We start from the raw sequence: 19,738 nt of genomic DNA on the forward strand, positions 1-19,738 counted from the left end.
TGAAAACGCGTTGTGTATTATTGATTCCAACATAGTGTGATTTATTATAGCATAACACATATAGTATTACATTTTGAGTAACATAGTATAGATTTATATAACTATATTATTTCATCTTATATAGACTCATCCCTTTGCATAAAAATATAGAATCTGTAGTATGAATCCGTGCTAAAAAAGGCTAATGAAACTTATATTTTGGTCAAGCAAACTTTCACATTTTGTTCACAGTATGTCATTTATATTTAACTAAAAAATCATTAAAATTATATGGAAAACATAAATTATTGGAAACTAATATGTTTTGAACTTGTCTGTACTTAGATGCACAGACTATAGAATTTTCAAAATTGGAAGCAGTATTGGAATACTAATATCTTTTTCCCTACCACATTAGTTAAGATTAATTCTGTCACTTTGATTTTGATTTGACAGAAAAAAAGAGCAGAAATGTAAAACATGAGGAAAGAAACATTAATTGACAGTAATCGTACTGCACAATGAAAAGAAATATTTAATACAGCCTGGTCATCCTGTAGGAGGCTGGATCTACAGGACCAACAGTGCTGCAATTTTAACATAAACACATACAACATTTTCGTTTACAATTTTTGTCATATTAACACAATGATTTGTGCAAATACGCTGTAACTTTATATTTTCTTTACTCTTTACACACCACTTATTACGATACAATGATTAAACATTTTATTTAGGAAGTGTGCATTGTCACTTCCACATGATATTTAGAACATTAAATTTACGTTATGTTACTTCACATCAATAAAACATTTTTATAATTTTTGATAATGACAATACTTAATTATAAACGTCCATGAATATTGTGCAGCTCGATCATTCTTTTCCGTACGCGTAGAAAAGAGACTGATAAATAGTTCCTGTAATTTTTCACGTATTACTTTTACATTTAATCTCGAATAAAATCTCTCTTCCGAAATAACAGTCATTTATCGAAAGCTGTACCCTTTAGAATATTTAACAGTAGTATAAAAATTCTGATTTCAATTTCTAAAATTGTGATTAAAATTTCGATACTTGTCTTCCTGAACCAAAAATGAAATTCCACGTTTACGTATCAAGTAGTTATCAATTAATAAAAAAAAATTAAATTAATTAAAAACAAGCAAATGTAAAACGATAATAAAAAACATAATTGAAGATACTCTATTCTATGTGAACATTAATATTGTATACACTTGATAGAATTGACTGAGCAGATAGAACTATGTCCATACTTTTGCAATATAGTTTAATATTCTGTTTAAAGCTATCGTAAAGCACGTCAATCAGGTCATTCACGAGAGGAAGCAACGTAATTGCAATTTCATTTAAATGCTATTTTAAGGAGGAAAGAAATTACGTAAAGACTGAGCTACATAATCGGTAATAAGCGTCCATTCTCATAATAAAATCATTTTAGAACCCGATAGAATCGTTTATCACAAAGATTATTGTAAAAGACAATTTTATAAGAATTCGTAGTAAAAATGATATAATCATTAGCCAATATTTAGAATCCCAACAGCTGCATAGCTCAGTCTTTCGAATCCGTATGCTTGTACCTGATCATTCAAATAGGCCGTCGTGAAATGAAACGAGCAATAAATACAGATTACCACTGCTTCCTAAAACAACTGTTCGATAATGAAATTCTTAATTTGTACCTATTATCCGTATCATCACGAGAGGTAAGTACCTTAGCACAATTTTCTAATTAAACTCATGGATATGAGAATTAAATCTTCAATGAAGCCTAGTCGAGGTAAAGCTTGTAGCTGGTTCACGCGAATCCACAATATGTCGAAAGTATTTGGAAGAAGGAAACGATAGAAAATAAAAAGTTTAAAGTGACTCTAGACTCGTAGATATGATTACAATCGACTAGAAATATTTGGCCATTTTCTTTCTTTGGATAGACTGTGTAATACTTTGCCTTTGCTCGCCGCGACTGCAATTTGGAAATCGATTCGTCTCTTACTGGCCTTCCTTCGTCGAAGAGTTATTATTCTCCGCAACAGAAGTCTTCTCTGTAGGGGGTGCAGGTAAAGCCTTGACAATCGCGCGCACTTCCTCCGCTACGGCCATTAGAACAAACTTAAATTGTTGCTTCGTTGCAACCATGTCAGGCCTCTGATCTCTTATATGCTCTAGAGTAGATGCGATATCGATTTCTTTGGCGCCCTTCATCATACGATTCAAGACCATATCGATCAAACAATATGTTCCTGTACGGCCAGCACCATCACTGCAAATACATTATTACAAGGAAAAATAATCACTGTACGTGAAATACACTCAACAAAAATTCTGTAGTAAAATTTTGAAAGTAGACGAAGCTCTTTACCTGCAATGGACAATTATGGGACACGATCTGCCTTTGTACGACTTATTGATTTTCCTGTAGCCGGAAAAACAAACATTAATAATACTGTTATTTTTAATGTTATAATAATAGACATAATCGTCTACTTACCGACGGAATTCGAGGAGAGCCTTAGTAGAATACGGCACACCGTTTTCAGGCCAAGATAAGAAATGGAATTGCGTTACGGTTCGGGTCTCGCCAGTGCGCAGATTCTTCAGGTAAAATGACCGCACCAAATAGTCGTCACACCAAAAATGCTCGGAAACAAGGTGCACCTCATACATGTAGTACGTTTCTGATCCCTCCTCAGGCCAGTAGCGATGACACATAGCGATACCCTCCTCTGTGAGTCTAGTCAACATTACGATCACGACACTGCCCTGTTCCCAAACGAGTTGCCAGAAATCTGCTGTCGTATGTGGCAGCGGTCCTTGCGTGGCGATGTAAGCTGGATTTCGAGGATCGTGATCCGTCTGACAAGAAGGAAGACAACAGTCTGAGACACTGTCTTCACTTTATGAACTTTTGATTCTTTTAAAGCAAGTCACACGGCAGGGTACACAGAAAGCGCGTCTGCTAACTTGTGAACTCATCAATGAACCTTGAGAATTTTTGTAATTTAGCATACTTTTGGATTACTAAGTTGCTCAAGGCATTTTTTAGACTATGGACATAACTTCAGAGGTATGTACATCTAATAGTGGTATGCCTTACGTGCTGTATTCACTAATAAAGTTAAGCCTATTTTATTCTCTGTGTAAGTATCTCAATTACCATGCTTCGATTTGCAATTAGTGCCGCAAGAATGCAGGAACATCTACTGAAAGCATTTCCAAAAGGAAGCATTGTTGCACTGTTAAGTTCAGGGTATTTGCGAATGCAAGTGATTTTACATGTTCGTCGTGTGACTTACCGACTTCTATTGTGAGTTCCGTTTTAATGAATTTATAATAAAAATGAGGCATGATGAGACTGTGTCAGTGTCGTTCAAAGAAATTGTAAAGAGCTGGATTGAAGAATACTTACTATAGTGGAAGCATTAATATAATCGGAATGCTTTGCGTTAGCAAGATCGTTTAGTATCACCCTGGAATGATCATAAGGAACTGCCGCGTCAGGACGATTGCACTTAGCGTTTTCTTCGCTTTCAGCGATCTCAGTGGAGCAAGGGTCCGCTTCGTACGCGCATAATGCTGCCCATTCTTCGTCTAATCGGTCTTTATTCTTCATACGGTCCTCCATGTAGCTCTGAAACACGCGAACCAATATTTCATTAAGTATTTAAGAAATATTGAAGATATTCAATGAAACAGTATCTACATACAAGAACCACTTGTCCAGTTGGTATGTCCATGTTCGAAAGACCTGGTTCCTCTCCCCACGATGACGTGCTAGAACGATTCGAGGGTAAATTATTCGACTCGCTGTCACGACTCAAGCTGGTGACACGCGGTGACTCTGGTTTATCTGTTGGTTGTTTCGCTTGCATCCTCGCTCTACATAAATCTTGATAATCTTTGGATGCTTCTGGATCAGGTGTAGTTAATCTCGCTAATTTGGCTCTAGATTTAGCATGACGACGAGCTATCATCAACGTCACTATTGCAGCTGCACAAGCAGCTGCAACACCCGCAGCCACTACCGCACCAAACATACTCGTATTCATTTTAGACTCTCTGGCGACTTCTAGCGTAGCAGGTAGTTTAGTCTTTAAACAAAAAAATATATTAATATTTCCTTTGAACAGAACACTTCTTGTAAATTATTTAGATACATTGTTACGTAGATCTTTCATGCTTTAAATATAGAATTTTAAGATGAACCTTGTCACCTATGCCTGCACGGATCACCTCGACACCCAAAGTGTCTTGCAACTTGCCGCGAATGTCATCTAAAAGTAAAACATTAATGAATCTTCTTGTTATGCATATTTTCAAAGTTATTACTAACCTATTTTGTCAACAACATCCGTAGCATTATAATTTTTATTATTTTTCACAACTTTAAAGGTTACTTCTGCTCTACCAACTCGAACATCTTTCAATGCTCCAGGTGTCAGTCCTAGCAATTTTGCTACCTGTGAGCAAATGCAATAGTCATTCAAGTTGTAATCTTTTAGGGTTATCAAGATTTTAGGGAGTTATTATACCTCCTTGACGACATGTTCGCCTTCAGGCCACGTGTGAAAGGGCTGCTGAAATTCTACATAGACATGATCCAAGTCCACATTGTTATATGACTTTGGAGAATTTTCTGGTTGAATTCCTACTTCTTTTTTTACAAAAGGAATTAACACTTCGTTCTAGAATACAGTATTTATACAATCATTCATTTAATTGATTAATTTTTATCTCATCTGCATCTATTACTTACATCCTGCTCAGTCTCATTTGAATCAGACAGATTATCATTTTCTTTGCCTGTTGAGATATTTGAAGAAATTAATTTTATTACTCAACTATTAAGAACACGCCATTATTAACATGATTAAAGATAATTACTAGATGGAGATGGAGTTTTAAAAGAATAGTTGTTCGTAGAGAAAAGAGGTCCTGGTTTTTTCACATCCAATCGTTCTCGTCTCTTAAACCCTGCTAATTCTCGTCTCCAAAAAAGTTCATTTAATTTATCACTCAATATAGAATTATACACGTTATCTGTAAATTATATTCACAAATACTTTTCTTTGATCTTCACCTACAAGCTGCAATAATAAGTATTCTCAACCCTTACCATTTGTATCTCCATTGGATTTATCACTACCAGGTTGCAATAAACCTCCTTCAGTGTATATGACATTGTCCAACAATGTAGCATCTTTCTGAGGTAACTCAACATCGCCATTAACATCTTCATAGTCGTCGCTATCCTTCGAGTTACGTTTCACATTTTCTAATAGATATTCATCATCACTTGTCAGTTCTGGAAATTTTCTAGGATGTTTGTATTTTCGAGAGAACGCTTTCTCATATTCAGTGTCCAGATCATCTCTCATTTGCTTTTGATGAGAATAACGACCAGAGGATTTATCATTCACTAAAAATTCCAATTCCTCGACAGGTATGGTGTCGATTACGCTCGGCTCTTTAGCTTCAATGAGTTCCTTAGATTTCTCTTCTTCAACCAGAGCATCCTTTATGGACTTTATAGCATCATCACTGTAATCTCCAAGGTTGTATGGTTGTCGTCTGGTTCGATAAAGCTTTTCGTCAATCCTGTCGAGGCCCAAGGGCTTGTTCTGCAACTTACTCTCGCGATCCTCATAGTTCTCGTCGTTAGTTAAGGAGTCATATTCGTTGTACGAGTTCGTGGGGTCTTGTGGTCTATAGAGTTCAGGGTTAGACTCTCTAGGTTGTTCCTTGTACGATGATCGCGAGAATTCGTCATTGTAGAGACCATTACGAAGGTACTGACTTGGAGTTCCAGGCGGATAGTATAATTCATTAGCAAATTGGCCTGCAGAGTTGCCACTGTTTGGCGTGAATTTTACTATGGCTATAGCAGGTACCTTAAAAAGCAGAGAATTCTGCTTAGATCTTAACTCACGCGTTCCTATGGTAACTTTAATGTCTAAGCTCTAGATAACTTACTCTAGTCTGATCACCTTCATCATTATTCTCAAAATGCGTCCGCTGCTTGAAATGCTGACACAATCGAAGGTCGTAACTTTCTCTGAAAAAAAATATTCATTCTAAAACAGCTGCTAAAAGAATGTATTGTAACTTAGATTTGCAAAAGAAAATTGATTATACTCGTGTCGCAGATTGTACAGGGATGTTTGCATGATGCATTGCGTGTAAGGATGGGACCATTTGTATCCATCTATTTGCAACCTTTCCAATTGCAGTCTCAGCAGTTCTAACTCATCGACGTTGAAATTGTACCTGTATCAAAGCGATGGTACTTATATAAGCACTGTTCGAAAGTTAAAAAAGTTATCACGAGAAAACGAAGAGTTGAGATGTTAATGAAGAGCAAAAGTTAAGACTGTCTTAATGCATGGAAAGTCAATTAGAATGCGTTTGGTCGTGAATCGTTTTCATCGAGAAACTTTCACTCAGAATGCGATTTGCAGTAGAAAACTTTTCTCTTCCTTGGATGAAAATGAAGTAGTAAAAACCAGTTTGTGATCGGGCAATACAATTATGAAACGATTCCGTGAGTAGAATAAGGAATAGTGCTTGTGATACCTTCTCATTAAACACTTACTGATAGTAATCATCGTCGTTTAAATCAGTATAAAGTGGTAAGCATCTTCCGAAAGCCAGGTCTAAAATAACAGCAAAGCTTTACTGAAAATGTCTCGAATGGAATCTGAATTTTAAAAAATGGATCTAAGCATTACCATTGTAACAACTTTCTGTTTGTGGATTGCAGAGGCTTTGGCTGAACAGGCACCCTAAAATACATATACATCTTAATTCTACGATATAATAAAACGTGGCGACAAAATTTAATCAATTATTCGCTTCTTTATCCAAATAGAAAAGGTGAAAAATTCTTTCGTTAATTCGCCCGCAATTATTTGACGTAAACGTGACTGCGTCATTATCAAGCAACGGCCTGACTTTCACGAGCTCATTTTCCACAACCGTCTCTCGGCCAAGATTGCGATACATTCACTAATTAGAAATAGCGAGCACTTTCCGCGTTCATTTTGTGAAGGCAAGCACCGCTTAAACCTTAATAAGAGTTGGAAGGTTGAACAATGAGACGAGCTACGTCGATCTGCAGGTGTTTCACATGAAATGTTAATAAACGCACTGCTCATAAATTCCAAACCACCCCTTGGGAAAGGGATGAAGATTTCTCGTAAAGCTCGACGGTATTATTTCCCTCTTTAAGATGGGAATTGTTTGTTTGTACATTCTACTACGTTGTATTGCTTAAAGCGTCCACCTGTGGCCATTCCAATAATTTATCCAAATGTATTTTTCATGTTTTAGTGTTTGCGAGACTTCTAGAGCATAAATGAATTTCAAATATCTTTTTCAAGCGCGGAATAAAGTTAGAATTCCCTCTCCAGACAAGATCTAATCACACTTCAGCTGGTAGGATAGCCAGAAAATGTTTCATTTCCCCTGGCCTTCGCTTGGGAATTGACTATCTCTGAAAATGTCACCGCGTGAACTATGCTTCCATCGGGTTTCGTATTTAAGGGACAACGATTCAATCTTTAAACGTCAGAGGAGCCTTCGTCCCGAGGAAAATTCTTTACTGAAGACAGCATCATCTTTCTGTCAAATTAGATTCAGGTGAATAACAGTAGTAACACGTACAAAAATTACGTGAGCATAACGAAGGCAAGAGAACCACTCATAACTCCAAAGAGTAAACTTTGCTTGTACATACAATGTCGACAAATACCACGAGAGTATTGAATGAAGAGAATTTCCAAAGGCTGAATCTTCTTTCCAAGAACCATCGAAACGATCAAAGCTCTCCGAAGTCCTGTGTACTCCAGGCTCTTCAATAATCAAACAATGGCTGAGTAAAGTGCATCAAAAGCATTCAACGGAAGCCTACAAGAGGATTATGGAAGACAGTTAGAAAGAAAAATAAAGGAAATAAGATTAAAAAAGCTAAGAGAAAAAGGATACCTCTAAGAAAAGCTAAATCCAAACAAGAAACTATAAAGATCAAAGAAAAAGTTTCTTGAAATCCTCGTAGCAAACTTAAGTACCCATTTTTCAACAGCAAGCAAACCATCAAGAGTTGCAATAAACTAGTGTAGAGGATTCTCGACAAGAAAGGTGGTAGAAGAAAAGCGAAAATGAGGTACGCAGAAGAATAGACAAGTATCCACTGCTGGGTGAAGAAAGAAGAGCTAAGGAGGCGGGTCGAGGATCAGGGTAGTAGGTGGAAACAGATCCAGGGCAAGAAGAGTGGAATCTGCAAAGGCGGTGTTCGCGTGGGATGCACGGCTCGATAATAGTCAAGCGGTCGTGGGCGAAAATCGAACACGGGCGTTCCACGCTCTTTTTTCCATCCTTCCCCGACCCTAGGATCGTCCAATTTCGAAGGTCGCCGCAATAATGAAGAGTCTTGATCTCGATCGTGACCCTGTGCGAAGGGAACAAGACGGAATCCAAGAAACGACTTATTCTAGACTGCAATGAAGTGGATGATAGAAAATCAATAAGCTAGCTTGAATTTTCGATGAATACATCCGCTTGAGAAAGAAGATATTGGCGAAGCGATTGCTGTTCGAAATCGTTAGAAAAGGCAGGCGAATAGAGCGGTTTAGATTATCCACGATCGCGTTCCCTCTGATTACTGTGACGCAATTCTGTAACGATTTTCCAATATTTACTAGGTAATTGCATTTACGATTACCTACTCCGTGGAGGCGGAGGAAGCTCGTTGAGAACACAAATTTATTCCGCCTCTTTAGCTTCTTCCGTGAACTCGTTGATCGATAATTACGCTTCGTACGCGTTTGTGATTGCGAGGAGATATGAAACAGCTGACGGAAACATGCGACTTTGCAGGCAGCGTTTTAAATAAGATTATACTGTGCCACTGGAACTGGCATGCCGAGTGTAAAGGGTTAATCTCGCAGGGATCTTTCCATGTTTCTCTTTTCTAGAGGAAACGACAAGAAAGTATATAGAGGTCGATAGTAATTATTAAACTTTTTTCACAGATTGCAACTCGCTGCATTTCTCGCGGGAGATATCGAATTTTCTTCGTCTTAATAATTAAAAGTTTACTCCACTTACGCAGAGATAATAAAAAATAAATATTATGAAAGTAGCGTAACAAAAAATGAAGATAAAACTGATGAGTAGAAGTTTCGAAAGCACTCAATCTTCCCCTAGAAAAGTTCCCCTGGAGAGCCCCTGAGGATAATGACATAAAAACGTGCAAACTGGAAAAACGGAATCCTCGGAAATATCAATCGCCTTTAATCACTCGCGATGGATCCAGGGGATATGAAATCAACTAGGAATTTCATTTCGCCGTTTCACGTTTTCAACATGCACGCACACACGCACACGTAGCTGCCCCTTAATATCGAACGTTCCTGACACGAGCGACAGAAAAAATTGCATGCTCCTCGTACCGTCAAATATAATCTCACTTGATGGTTATTTGCAATCCTCGCGAAAGTACCTAACGTTGCCTTTACTGCTTAGTTCTTTGAAATAAATTCTATAGGAAGTCTATGAGAGTGCTCTTACTACGAAACATAATTTAGTTCTTCGTTTCTCTACTCTAAAAAAAAATATATATATATATATTTTATACAAGTCCATTATGTTTGCAAAATTATATTTCTATAAATTTGAGGGAAACATATATCGCCACGGAAGAACTGCGCGCTAGCTAAATGCTTCCACCTTATTTCGAGCACCCTCGAGAATTCATAAAGCGATTTTTCAAGGAGAAAGTACAGTTGCTTTTACTCCTGAGAATAGTCGTACTCACCAACATCACCGTCTCCCACGATAACGTGGTAGAGAATGAAGAGCACCAGCAGCTCTGAGCCTCCTCGCCACCACCGTTTACGGCCCATAGATGTTCCTATAATTGTACCCCTAATTTAGCTTTCACTTTCCAGAAATTCAATTCGAGTTTCAGCTCGACCGTAACCGCCCCTTTCCAGGGGGACAGCAGGTGGGGAAGGTAGGACAGTAAATGAAAAGTCTTACACGAGGAACGTAAATATTTTGCAATAAAACCTCCTACACGCCTGTATGTTGTATTCCTTTTTTTCTCACCACTTAATTGCTTTTCTCTCCAGCGGCTGCAATTATTGAGGCAAACTTTATTGCTACCCTTGGAGAGCTCTCGATTATAGAACCTCGTTCTTTATGGATTAGCGTGGGTGGAGGATGGAAAGAGTGTCGAAAGAGAAAACAATTTTGTTTTCGAATGAACAAAATGCGATTACCATGTGATTATTATTAGCTGAATCGGGGAAACTGTTTGCTACTGTACATGTTTCTCCGCGTGCAAGGAATATACAAACTACTTTACTGTTTCATAAATTATTCAATATTGAATAAGTCTTGACGCGTGAACCGAATGCACGCGAAGTAATACTGTGTTACTGTGTACTATCTCTTTCATTTGCATTACTCCAATAGCTCCTCTAAAATTCAAATGCTCTGGCACGAATCAAAGCTGCAGGAAAGATTCACAGTCTGCTTCAAACACCCTGGAATAATTAATTCGATCACGTACAGCGAAAGGGTGCCGTCCACGTAGAGAAGATATAATAAGCCTCCACGTCATCCCGATAATACCTCACACGATAATTGAATCAACCCTCTGGATGGCGGATACAATGTCGCTTTAAAGGGCGCGGTATAGAGTGCTTTTGCGTAACAGGATAATTTACAAGATTGACGCAGTTCCTCTCTGCACGTGTACAATCACAAGACATACAGAAAAATATCACAGTGATTCCTTGTTATACACTCTCTACGAACTGAAACTTAAGTACGAGTCAAAATAAATGAAAGCAAAAATTGAATACAGCAGCGAGCTTACAACGAGGAAACACTGTGCCGCGTCCCCTCATCGATAAGCGGCTTACCAAAAGGCAACAATCTGGAACCCGATCCCTACCGCTCCAATACATCCTGCTGCGACTAATTACCGTCACTGTTTGCGATTTCACGGTTCCTTAGCGTATTCATCGTCCTCTCCTTCCACCCTCCTTTTATTTACTTATAATTCTATTGCTTCTATTCTGTAAAAACTGAAATTGAAAAATATCTAATCTTACGTTTCTACAATTCTGCTGGAGCCTCAATGGGCAACGTTTCCCTGATTTCCCACGCTAATCGGCTGGCTTTAGGGCCACGTCCAGTCGCCACGATAGAGATTCGAAGCATCAGGTTGTAGTCACGTTCCTCCCTCTCTCTTCCCCTCGACGACCTGCGTGGCGCCCCTGTTCGCGGCGGTTCCACGAGACGCGGGTGTCGCACGGCTTACCTGGGCGTGACACGTCGCGATCTGCTTAATTTCAGTACATCCTGCTGGGAGAGATCGACTCGGGAATGCTTCCTGTCTCGTTACACGGATGCAGCTACTGGCTCACCGTTGGACACGGATGACCCTTAGACCATCTCCTTCGGCACGCGCCCTGTCGTGCCACAGCAGTGCCACTGACTGACTGTTCTTCCAGCGGAGAACAGCGGAGGAGGGCATGCGTTGCCGCTAGAATCGATTGCACCGCGCACATGCCGGCTGCCAGGCGACGAAGGATCTGAATAGTGATGGGACCAATACCCTCGTGATACCGAGACCTTGAAAGCACCGCTTCCCCGGGACCGAGTCTGGAACAAAAATCACGATACGGTTAGATGGAGGGAATGGAATACCTCGATACTAATGGATGCAATAAAGGAATACTGCGGGATGAAATACAGGGTGTCTCAGGGGAACAGTTCAACGCTATCAATGATTCTCAACATTTCTCGTTTCCACGAGACACCCTGTACAATTCTTATGGGGGGATTGAAGCTTAATCGATGAAATCAGCTAAAATGTAAATCAATTTTTTTGTCGTGAGTTATTGAAATGCAGGAAGTCAATGCATCAGTGATTTACGCTTTTTGTGATTTCACTGATTCAATTGTATTAATTGAAGAACTGATAACAAAAACGATCCTTATCAATTTTTGTGTTTTTTCTAGGAACGCGAAAAGCTACTGTAGTATCTGTAAAATTTGACAAAGGTTGTTTTTTTATAAGTTCTTCAATTGTTTGATGGCTAGTTGCTATATCAGCAGATATCAATGGATATACTTATAATAGTAATGTTTCTTCGCTATAGTTCCAAGGCTTGCCGACGACTTTATAACGAGTAAAGGCTGTGCTTCGAATAATGTACTCGTTTACAATTATTTCTTGTATGAATTAACTATTTGAAGAAAAAAAGGTAGAGTTCAGGAATATGAGATCGATTCCATCGCTACAAAGGAATAGAAAATAAATGGAGAAGAGAGATAATAGCGTTTGGAATAATAGAGACACACAAAGCCTTGGTTATGGGTCGCTATCAACAGGCTGCTATTATTGCATAGCCTAACTTGAACGACTTAAGAACTCCTAGCCAAGCCTCGATTTGCGAAGGTTTCCCTTTTTAAGCTACGTCGATTTGCGTAAGCCAACAAACGCCTGCGCGTTTCCCCCTTCATTCAACGTTATCCTACCCATGCTCGGAGCACCTGTTGTTCACGAAGTACGTTTCGTCCTTAAAATAGACCAGCATTGTTGTGTCCTATATGTATCATATAATTCTCTGGACCCTCAAATTCACCTAAAAATATGTAATGCTATAATAATACCTTATCTACATCTACTTAAGCGTAACTTATTAATTATTTACGTAATATAATTAACAAATTACTATTAAACAATAATTTCAAATACTTTGAAAGAAGGACTTTTTTAAAACAGATGAATATTCCAATTTTAAATGTTATTGGTACGAATAGAACTGTTAGGGCGAATACTTTGAGTCTCAGATTTTCCTGGAACACCCTGTATATAGCAGGAACGATTCCTCATAATTTCATCGAAGTATCGATTAGGAACACTTGTTGCAGGGATACTGAACGAAGTAGTAAGTCCGCTCACTTCCCCTACCCTTCATCGAGAGAAACTGGCGGAAGTAGAATAGCTCGCTAATATGTCAGACACAATATAAAGTTTCACTTGCTACTTGTTAAACTACTGATTTTTTGTAACCTTAACTCTTTTTAAAATATGTTCTATAAATATATTCTATATAATAAAGAATCTTTTTCTAATTAATCCTGAGTTAATTAATTGTTCCCTACTGATTTATCTACCGATATAATTATACCGATTTCTAACTGCGTCACTACGTTTTTGATTTCTTCAATCACTTCGATTCGATAAAAATGGTAAGAACTTTTGCAAAAATGATCTGGTTCTTATTAATCATTCGAGTTGATTACTTTGTTGCGTTTTTAGCGAAATTTGATCGTATTTTAGGTTATATCTACCGCTCTGAACATGGCCATCGATCTTCTTACATGCAAACAGCTATAAACGTACTAAAAACGTTATTCTTGCGTGTCATAATCTTCTAATTCGTTGCTGAATCTAAAAATCACGGTCGTCGATCAAATCTAACACGAATTCGTTTTTCCGTTATGTAAAAAAAAAAAATCTCGAAATCAGTAATCGAATTTAAAATTAATTGAACTCTAGGCGTTTCGAGTAATCGATTTCAGCGTCGATAAAAAGTAGTTTAAAATGTAGTGTACACGTGTGGTGTCCACGGTTTATTGTTTCCATAAAAAACACAAGAATTGTACGATTAATAGAAAAGCAACGATGGCGAGTACTAATGCGAACAAGAATACTTCACAAATTCAAATAAGATTTGTCACCAAGCAGGAACAGTGAGTACTTTCCTTGGTTACTCCTTTCTATATGCTTTGGGAGGTTAATTTGTCCTATTACTCATATTTCATAACATACGTATGTACAAAATAATTATGTATGTGCAAGGAATTGTAATACATAGCTTTAAATCGAATTTTAGGTATGCTGTGCCAGATTTCCCACTATCTGTGCACACATCTATTGTATCTAGCGAATTAAATTCTCTTGTAAATGAACTCTTAAAAGGTATAATTTCATCTGATTATGTATTAATAAGATTCAGTAGACTCTAGGAATATAAAACATTATTTGGTTCAATTTCAGAATCAAGCAGTATAAAAAGGAACATAGAGTTTGACTTTCTGATATGCTCTCAGTTTTTACGTGCTTCCTTAGCTGAACACATAGCAGAAAAAAATGTTACTATAGAGGATGTGATAGATGTAGAGTATGTAGAGAAATATCCTCCACCAGAGCCACAGGATTGTCTTATACACGATGACTGGGTATCTGCTGTTGCTGTCTGTGAAAAATGGTTAGTTTTTTTACATTATTTAAAGTGTTTTTATAGTAATTGTTTTTAAACTCTAATCTTTGAATTGAATGATTTAATAGGATACTAACTGGCTGCTATGACAATACATTGCATATCTGGACCTCAAAAGGGAAACATCACCTTGTAATTCCTGCCCACACATCACCCATTAAAGCAGTAGCATGGATATCCTTGAGTGATGACACTGCTAGTTTTGTCAGGTAACATTTAAAAGCATTAAAAAAAAGTGTATTTCTTTAGATGATCCTCATTTACTTTTTAAATATACAGTGCATCTCAAGATCAAACTGCCATAATATGGGACTGGAATATTGCAGAAAATTCTGTAGATTGTATACATGTATGCAGAGGACATGAGCGTGGGCTAGAAGCTGTTAGCATAAACTATGACAAAACACTGATGGCAACTGGAGCTTGGGATACCATGCTCAAAATCTGGTCTACTTGTAACTATCTTGTATTGCATCATTTTTATAATAGTATACAGGTATAGAGAGAATATGTAATAGATTTTTCTTGATTTTGTTAGCTAATCAGGATGAAAATGAAGATGGTGAGTCAACCTCAAAGAGATTGAAGTCTGAACATGGTAAAACAAGAGTAAGTGCAATAAACATGTGTAGACAGAATATATCTGTATAATAACTCGATATAAGTATGTGCACTTGTATTTGATAGATACCCAAAAGAACAATGAAAGGTCATAAGGAAGCTGTTAGCGGCATTGTATGGTCAGATAGAACGGAAGTCATAACATCTTCATGGGATCATACAATGAAAGTGTGGGACACAGAATTGGGAGGAATTAAACACGAACTTGCTGGCAATAAAAGTTTTTTTGATATCGATTATTCCCCTTTGAGTCGCGCTGTTGTGGCAGCGTCTGCTGACAGACACATACGATTATATGATCCAAGATCTACAGGTTTCGATAAAAATTTTATAGCATTACTTATCGTTTTAACTTTTTTAACGATTGTCATATTTTTAGAGGGTTCACTTGTCAAGACATTATTTACTTCTCATACACAATGGGTGCAATCTGTACGGTGGTCGACTGTAGATGAAAATCTCTTCATCTCGGGAGCATACGATAATGATATGAAACTTTGGGATACTAGAAGGTTAAATAAATTCTAATTATTTTTTTCAGGTGAAACATACACTTTACTTTAAAAAAATATAATCTCTTTGCAGTCCCAAAGCGGCATTATTTGATCTTTCCGGGCACGAGGACAAAGTACTGTGCTGCAACTGGTCGAATCCGAAATTCATGGTGTCTGGGGGAGCAGACAACACTGTGAGAATATTCAAATCGAAAAATGCTGTTCATTAACGATAAGTTAATATCTTGTAATTTTTAAATATAACAAAGTCTTCTACATATAGTGCAAATTAATAGGTATAAGCTTTTTTATCATTTTAATATTTATTACATTCTAAATCAAACAATGTAATCACTTTAAAAGAAATAGAAATGTGTCGCCATCGTGAAACCTATTGATCACGAAATCATATAATCACTGTAAAATAATAGAAACAAACGAAACAAATGCTTCATAAGTTGGAGTAACACATTCGAAATAAACAAAAATGCAAATCGGGAGACGATGTACATACAGTCACAATTACTTTCGTGAAAATAAACATATTCGCAAACTTCAAAAATACATGCGTGTAGCAAAAACGTTGCAGTTAGCTTAAAAAAAAGTTCTTGGCGTTAAATAAAAATTCGCATTTTTATTTCAATGAGTTTTTCGCAATGTGTCAGCTTTTCCTTTTTTTTTTTTTTTTTTTTTTTTTTTAATTTACCCTTGTATTTTACATCATTATAAAATCACCACTTAATTGACAAAAGAGGAGATCTAGTTAATCGTTCGTACATTGCCAGCACCTCGTATTTGTTTCGTAATTCTTGTTTCTTTTTTAAAAATTTCGATTCATCTTTATTGCGCAGAAATCAAAAGCGTTTTACTCAAAATAGTACAAATCGCATGTTAGCGTGGTAAGGTGACGTTAAAAGTACTGAGAGAAAGGTTTCGTTATCGTTTCTACCGCGTATTGCCAAAAATTGAACAATGGCATCATCAATTCTCCATGATCACGCAAGAAACGATTCTCTACCGTCAGTTTTTTATAATTAGAGGCGGACGCTGGATGTGATTACACAATACGTTAGGATAATGTGGGGGGCCTTACGATTTTAAATATTACTTACAAGGACAATGTCGTTTTCAGTCTATTGCACATGCTGTAATTCTGCTACACGTTAATAAATAGTATATCGTTCCGTTGACCGATGCTTAATGAAGAAGAACGCGGTGTGTGTACTTCTCTTCATCTCGTTTTAATTCGTTAAGCTCTCTTTCAGTCCTAAAGGATACCAAAGAAAAATGCATCAGGACTCTACTGTGTTCGCTCGGAGGAAGGCATGTTACAATAGTTGCTACTCTCGATCCGACAGAAGGCATATTTATAACGCGAAATACAATGTATATACAATCACTGATCTTGTACAGAGAGTAAGAGTTTTATTTTACAGACTTTACAGTTTCGTTTCTTCCTTGCAGATATCATTACCTTGAAGAATGAAAAAAGCATAAAAACGACAGACGAAAAAGTTAGAAGACAAAACAAAAGTTGAAAGAAAGAAAAATGTTCGTCATGCATTTGGGGATTCACTCTCTGTCTCTAGGCGCGAAATGGACAGCAAGAGAAATCGTCAGCGGTAAAAGATACTTAGGAAAGGAAAAGAAACTGATTCGAATAAATCCCCAAAACAGATCGTTTATTGATCAAAAATAAGGGATGATAATAATTAAGAATTTGATTCTTTCACTTTGAAATATACCAAACCATACTTGTAAGTAACTCTAAAACTGTTTCACGGTGCACGCTCCGTGTTACAAAGAGGTGTAAGAGCGACGTTTCAGAGCGTGCACACGTATGTAGTGTGCAGTTTACAGTAACAGTGTGTCTGCAGTCTGTGTGTCGTGTGTAATAGGCAGATGGTTTCTTTTCTTTTTTTTTTAAAGTACGCATTTTTATAAATTATGCATACACCTAACACACCACATGCTCCGGTCTCGCACTTTCTCGCTCTCACATTTTTGTTTCACTTTCTCTCTCTTGCGCGTTCTCGCTCTCTCGTTTTTACTTGTCTGTTTTCGTCTGTATCCATTTTTTTCTTCGATTTTCCACTTTTTTTATGTTTTCTTAGAAGACCCTATCTAACCCCCACATTATCTCACACAAAGACTAGCGTTTTTAAACGATCCAAAATAAACTAAGGGCACTTTTAGTGGCGTATGCCCTGTTCTTATTTCGAGTTTCATGAAAAATCTAATTCTGACCGTTGTTAAACTTTGTTTTGTTTTTTTCTTCTTTATTACAGCACCTATCGACTTCTAAGAGTCCCTATTTTTTTTCTTAACTAGCTATGACACACTTGCCTTAATCTAGAAATTTCATTACGTGCTATGCCTCGCCATCTTAAAGTAATCCGAACCTAGGTTTCTTTTTTCCTTTCATCTCTGTTCCTTATATCGATCCTCGTACGCGTGCGAACTGCCTAACTCGACGTCTCAACGTCACCTCCCTCTATCATTCACCTCCTTTATATTCTCATCGATCGCACACCGCATAACAATTATCTTGATGAGAAGAAACGAAAAAACAAAAAAAAATTAAGCAGACGGTGTGGTGGTTGTTTTGGAGAATTACGTTTGCGGCTCGTCTTGCGGCAAATGGTAGATAAAGGTAGAGGGGAAGAAATGAGGAGGAACCAAGGGAAACAGAAAAAGGCGAAATCAGAAGGAAGAGGGGAATGGAGAGAAAACGTGTTCTCGTTACAGCTAGAAAAGAAAACCTATCGCTTAACAATGTAATAAAACAATGACTTAAAACTCCTGGTGAATCTAAGGACTGTACAAGTCGAAGTAATCGACGATGCGTCGCGACATCGTCGAGTAAAGTGTCTCCAAACCGCGGACTTCGCTTCTCGCTTAAGCCGATATTCGTTCGACTAATGTTACGTTCTTTTTTTTTTGTAATTATTTTGTTTACTTAAAAAACACCCTACAGTTTTTTTCATTTTATTCTCATCTCTCTACAATCAACCTACGACTACAAGTGTGATTCTAATCTAGAAAGAGGCTACACGCTAGAGTTCTAGAGAAAGCTTTTACGGAAAGCAGCATTGCTTGGAAACGAAGTTCCAAAAGATGGGTGTTCTCGGTTAAACCACGCCCGGCCAGCCCAAGCACCCGACCCGCGGTGCGCAGCAAGCAGTCCTTACTATTTATATTACAGTAGAATAATATGTTGTAGAATAATATATATTTATTATTAATATGAATAGCCAGTCAGTCTTGACGGGTGCAAGGTGCATAGGCTGAACGGTGCCTCCACCTAATATGTATCGTTCAACATGAAGAGGCAGCTTGTAATCCTAACTATCAGCTAACTATCTACCTAAACTTAATTGCTTAAATCGATTACTTCCTATCCAAAAATGGTGCCTAGCCTATTCATAGTCAACACTAACTACACAACATCTTTTGCTGTGTCCTTTCCTCGCGACATGTTCTCTATACAATAGTTACCACGCTCGTCCTCTGTCTCTCCCTCTCTTGCTCTCCCCCTCTTTCACTCTTCTCCTTCTCTCAAGCTTTCCTCACGCTTTCTTTTATTATCCTTTCACTCTCACTCTCATTCGCCTAGTTCTCTTGCTTGGTTCTCTCTCGCTCATTATCCCCTTGCATTCTAATTTTCCTTTATCTCTTTTTCTCCTTTCTGCCTGCTCTCCAGTGCGGCTCCGTATCTGCAGGAGCTGGCGTTTCTTATTTTTTTTTCTTATTCCTCGTCGGCCGAACCGTCGTTCCTCCGCTCGGGTCAGCAATTCAATGCTGCTCGTTTGTTTGGTCGTCACAATAATTAATTAGTTATTTAGTACAAGTCTATTAGTAAAATTCTTCAAAATTCACTATTTAATCACATGTGATTTTTGTTGTCAGTCGTGGTGACAATATCGCTTGTGCAACAATTACACGCTCGCAAATAGGTTCTCCCTTTCGCCTCTTTCTTTCTATCGTTCTTCCTTTCTTTCTTTCGTTCTTCCTCTCGCTCTCTCTTTTTTTTTTAATCTCCCTTAATGCATGGACTCAAATCGAGTAATAATCGGTCTCTTAAAAAATAGCTCATACCACTTTTTTTCATCTTTTATCTCTTGTCATCAAATCGTGATGTACCAAAATAAACTAAATATATTATTTACTTCAAGTCTCAACAGTGTAAAAATCTTTCATACTTTAGATGACGTCAATAATAGTAATCGTTAATTATAATAATACAGCATATTATTGTAATATTATAATAATAGCTACGATCGCCTCTAATCTCTATCTAACTACCTGCCCGCCACT

The 19,738-nt window shown here is 37.5% G+C and overlaps 2 protein-coding genes across 2 annotated transcripts; one reads left to right on the forward strand and one right to left on the reverse strand.

Annotated features, from left to right (window-relative positions):
* Positions 1 to 1,991: 1,991 nt before the first annotated feature.
* On the reverse strand, positions 1,992 to 11,471 carry Ia-2 (tyrosine phosphatase IA-2). Its single transcript, XM_076375870.1, has 17 exons — positions 11,333 to 11,471; positions 9,818 to 9,913; positions 6,732 to 6,785; positions 6,596 to 6,656; positions 6,139 to 6,270; positions 5,977 to 6,058; positions 5,120 to 5,894; positions 4,888 to 5,043; positions 4,760 to 4,806; positions 4,536 to 4,688; positions 4,337 to 4,463; positions 4,210 to 4,277; positions 3,711 to 4,094; positions 3,413 to 3,634; positions 2,495 to 2,859; positions 2,366 to 2,419; positions 1,992 to 2,266 (listed from the first exon to the last, which is right to left on the reverse strand). The coding sequence occupies exons 2-17, from the start codon at positions 9,903 to 9,905 to the stop codon at positions 1,996 to 1,998; spliced, it is 3,039 nt and encodes a 1,012-aa protein (XP_076231985.1). The 5' UTR covers positions 9,906 to 9,913; positions 11,333 to 11,471; the 3' UTR covers positions 1,992 to 1,995.
* A 1,998-nt stretch (positions 11,472 to 13,469) lies between these two features.
* Positions 13,470 to 15,710, forward strand: LOC143177749 (ribosome biogenesis protein WDR12 homolog). The gene is made up of 9 exons (XM_076375879.1): positions 13,470 to 13,776; positions 13,920 to 14,005; positions 14,084 to 14,294; positions 14,375 to 14,515; positions 14,586 to 14,761; positions 14,845 to 14,915; positions 14,994 to 15,240; positions 15,307 to 15,439; positions 15,513 to 15,710. The coding sequence occupies exons 1-9, from the start codon at positions 13,709 to 13,711 to the stop codon at positions 15,649 to 15,651; spliced, it is 1,272 nt and encodes a 423-aa protein (XP_076231994.1). The 5' UTR covers positions 13,470 to 13,708; the 3' UTR covers positions 15,652 to 15,710.
* Positions 15,711 to 19,738: the final 4,028 nt, after the last annotated feature.

This window comes from Calliopsis andreniformis, chromosome 4 (genome assembly GCF_051401765.1).
Source record: "Calliopsis andreniformis isolate RMS-2024a chromosome 4, iyCalAndr_principal, whole genome shotgun sequence".
Taxonomy (NCBI): Eukaryota; Metazoa; Arthropoda; class Insecta; order Hymenoptera; family Andrenidae; genus Calliopsis; species Calliopsis andreniformis.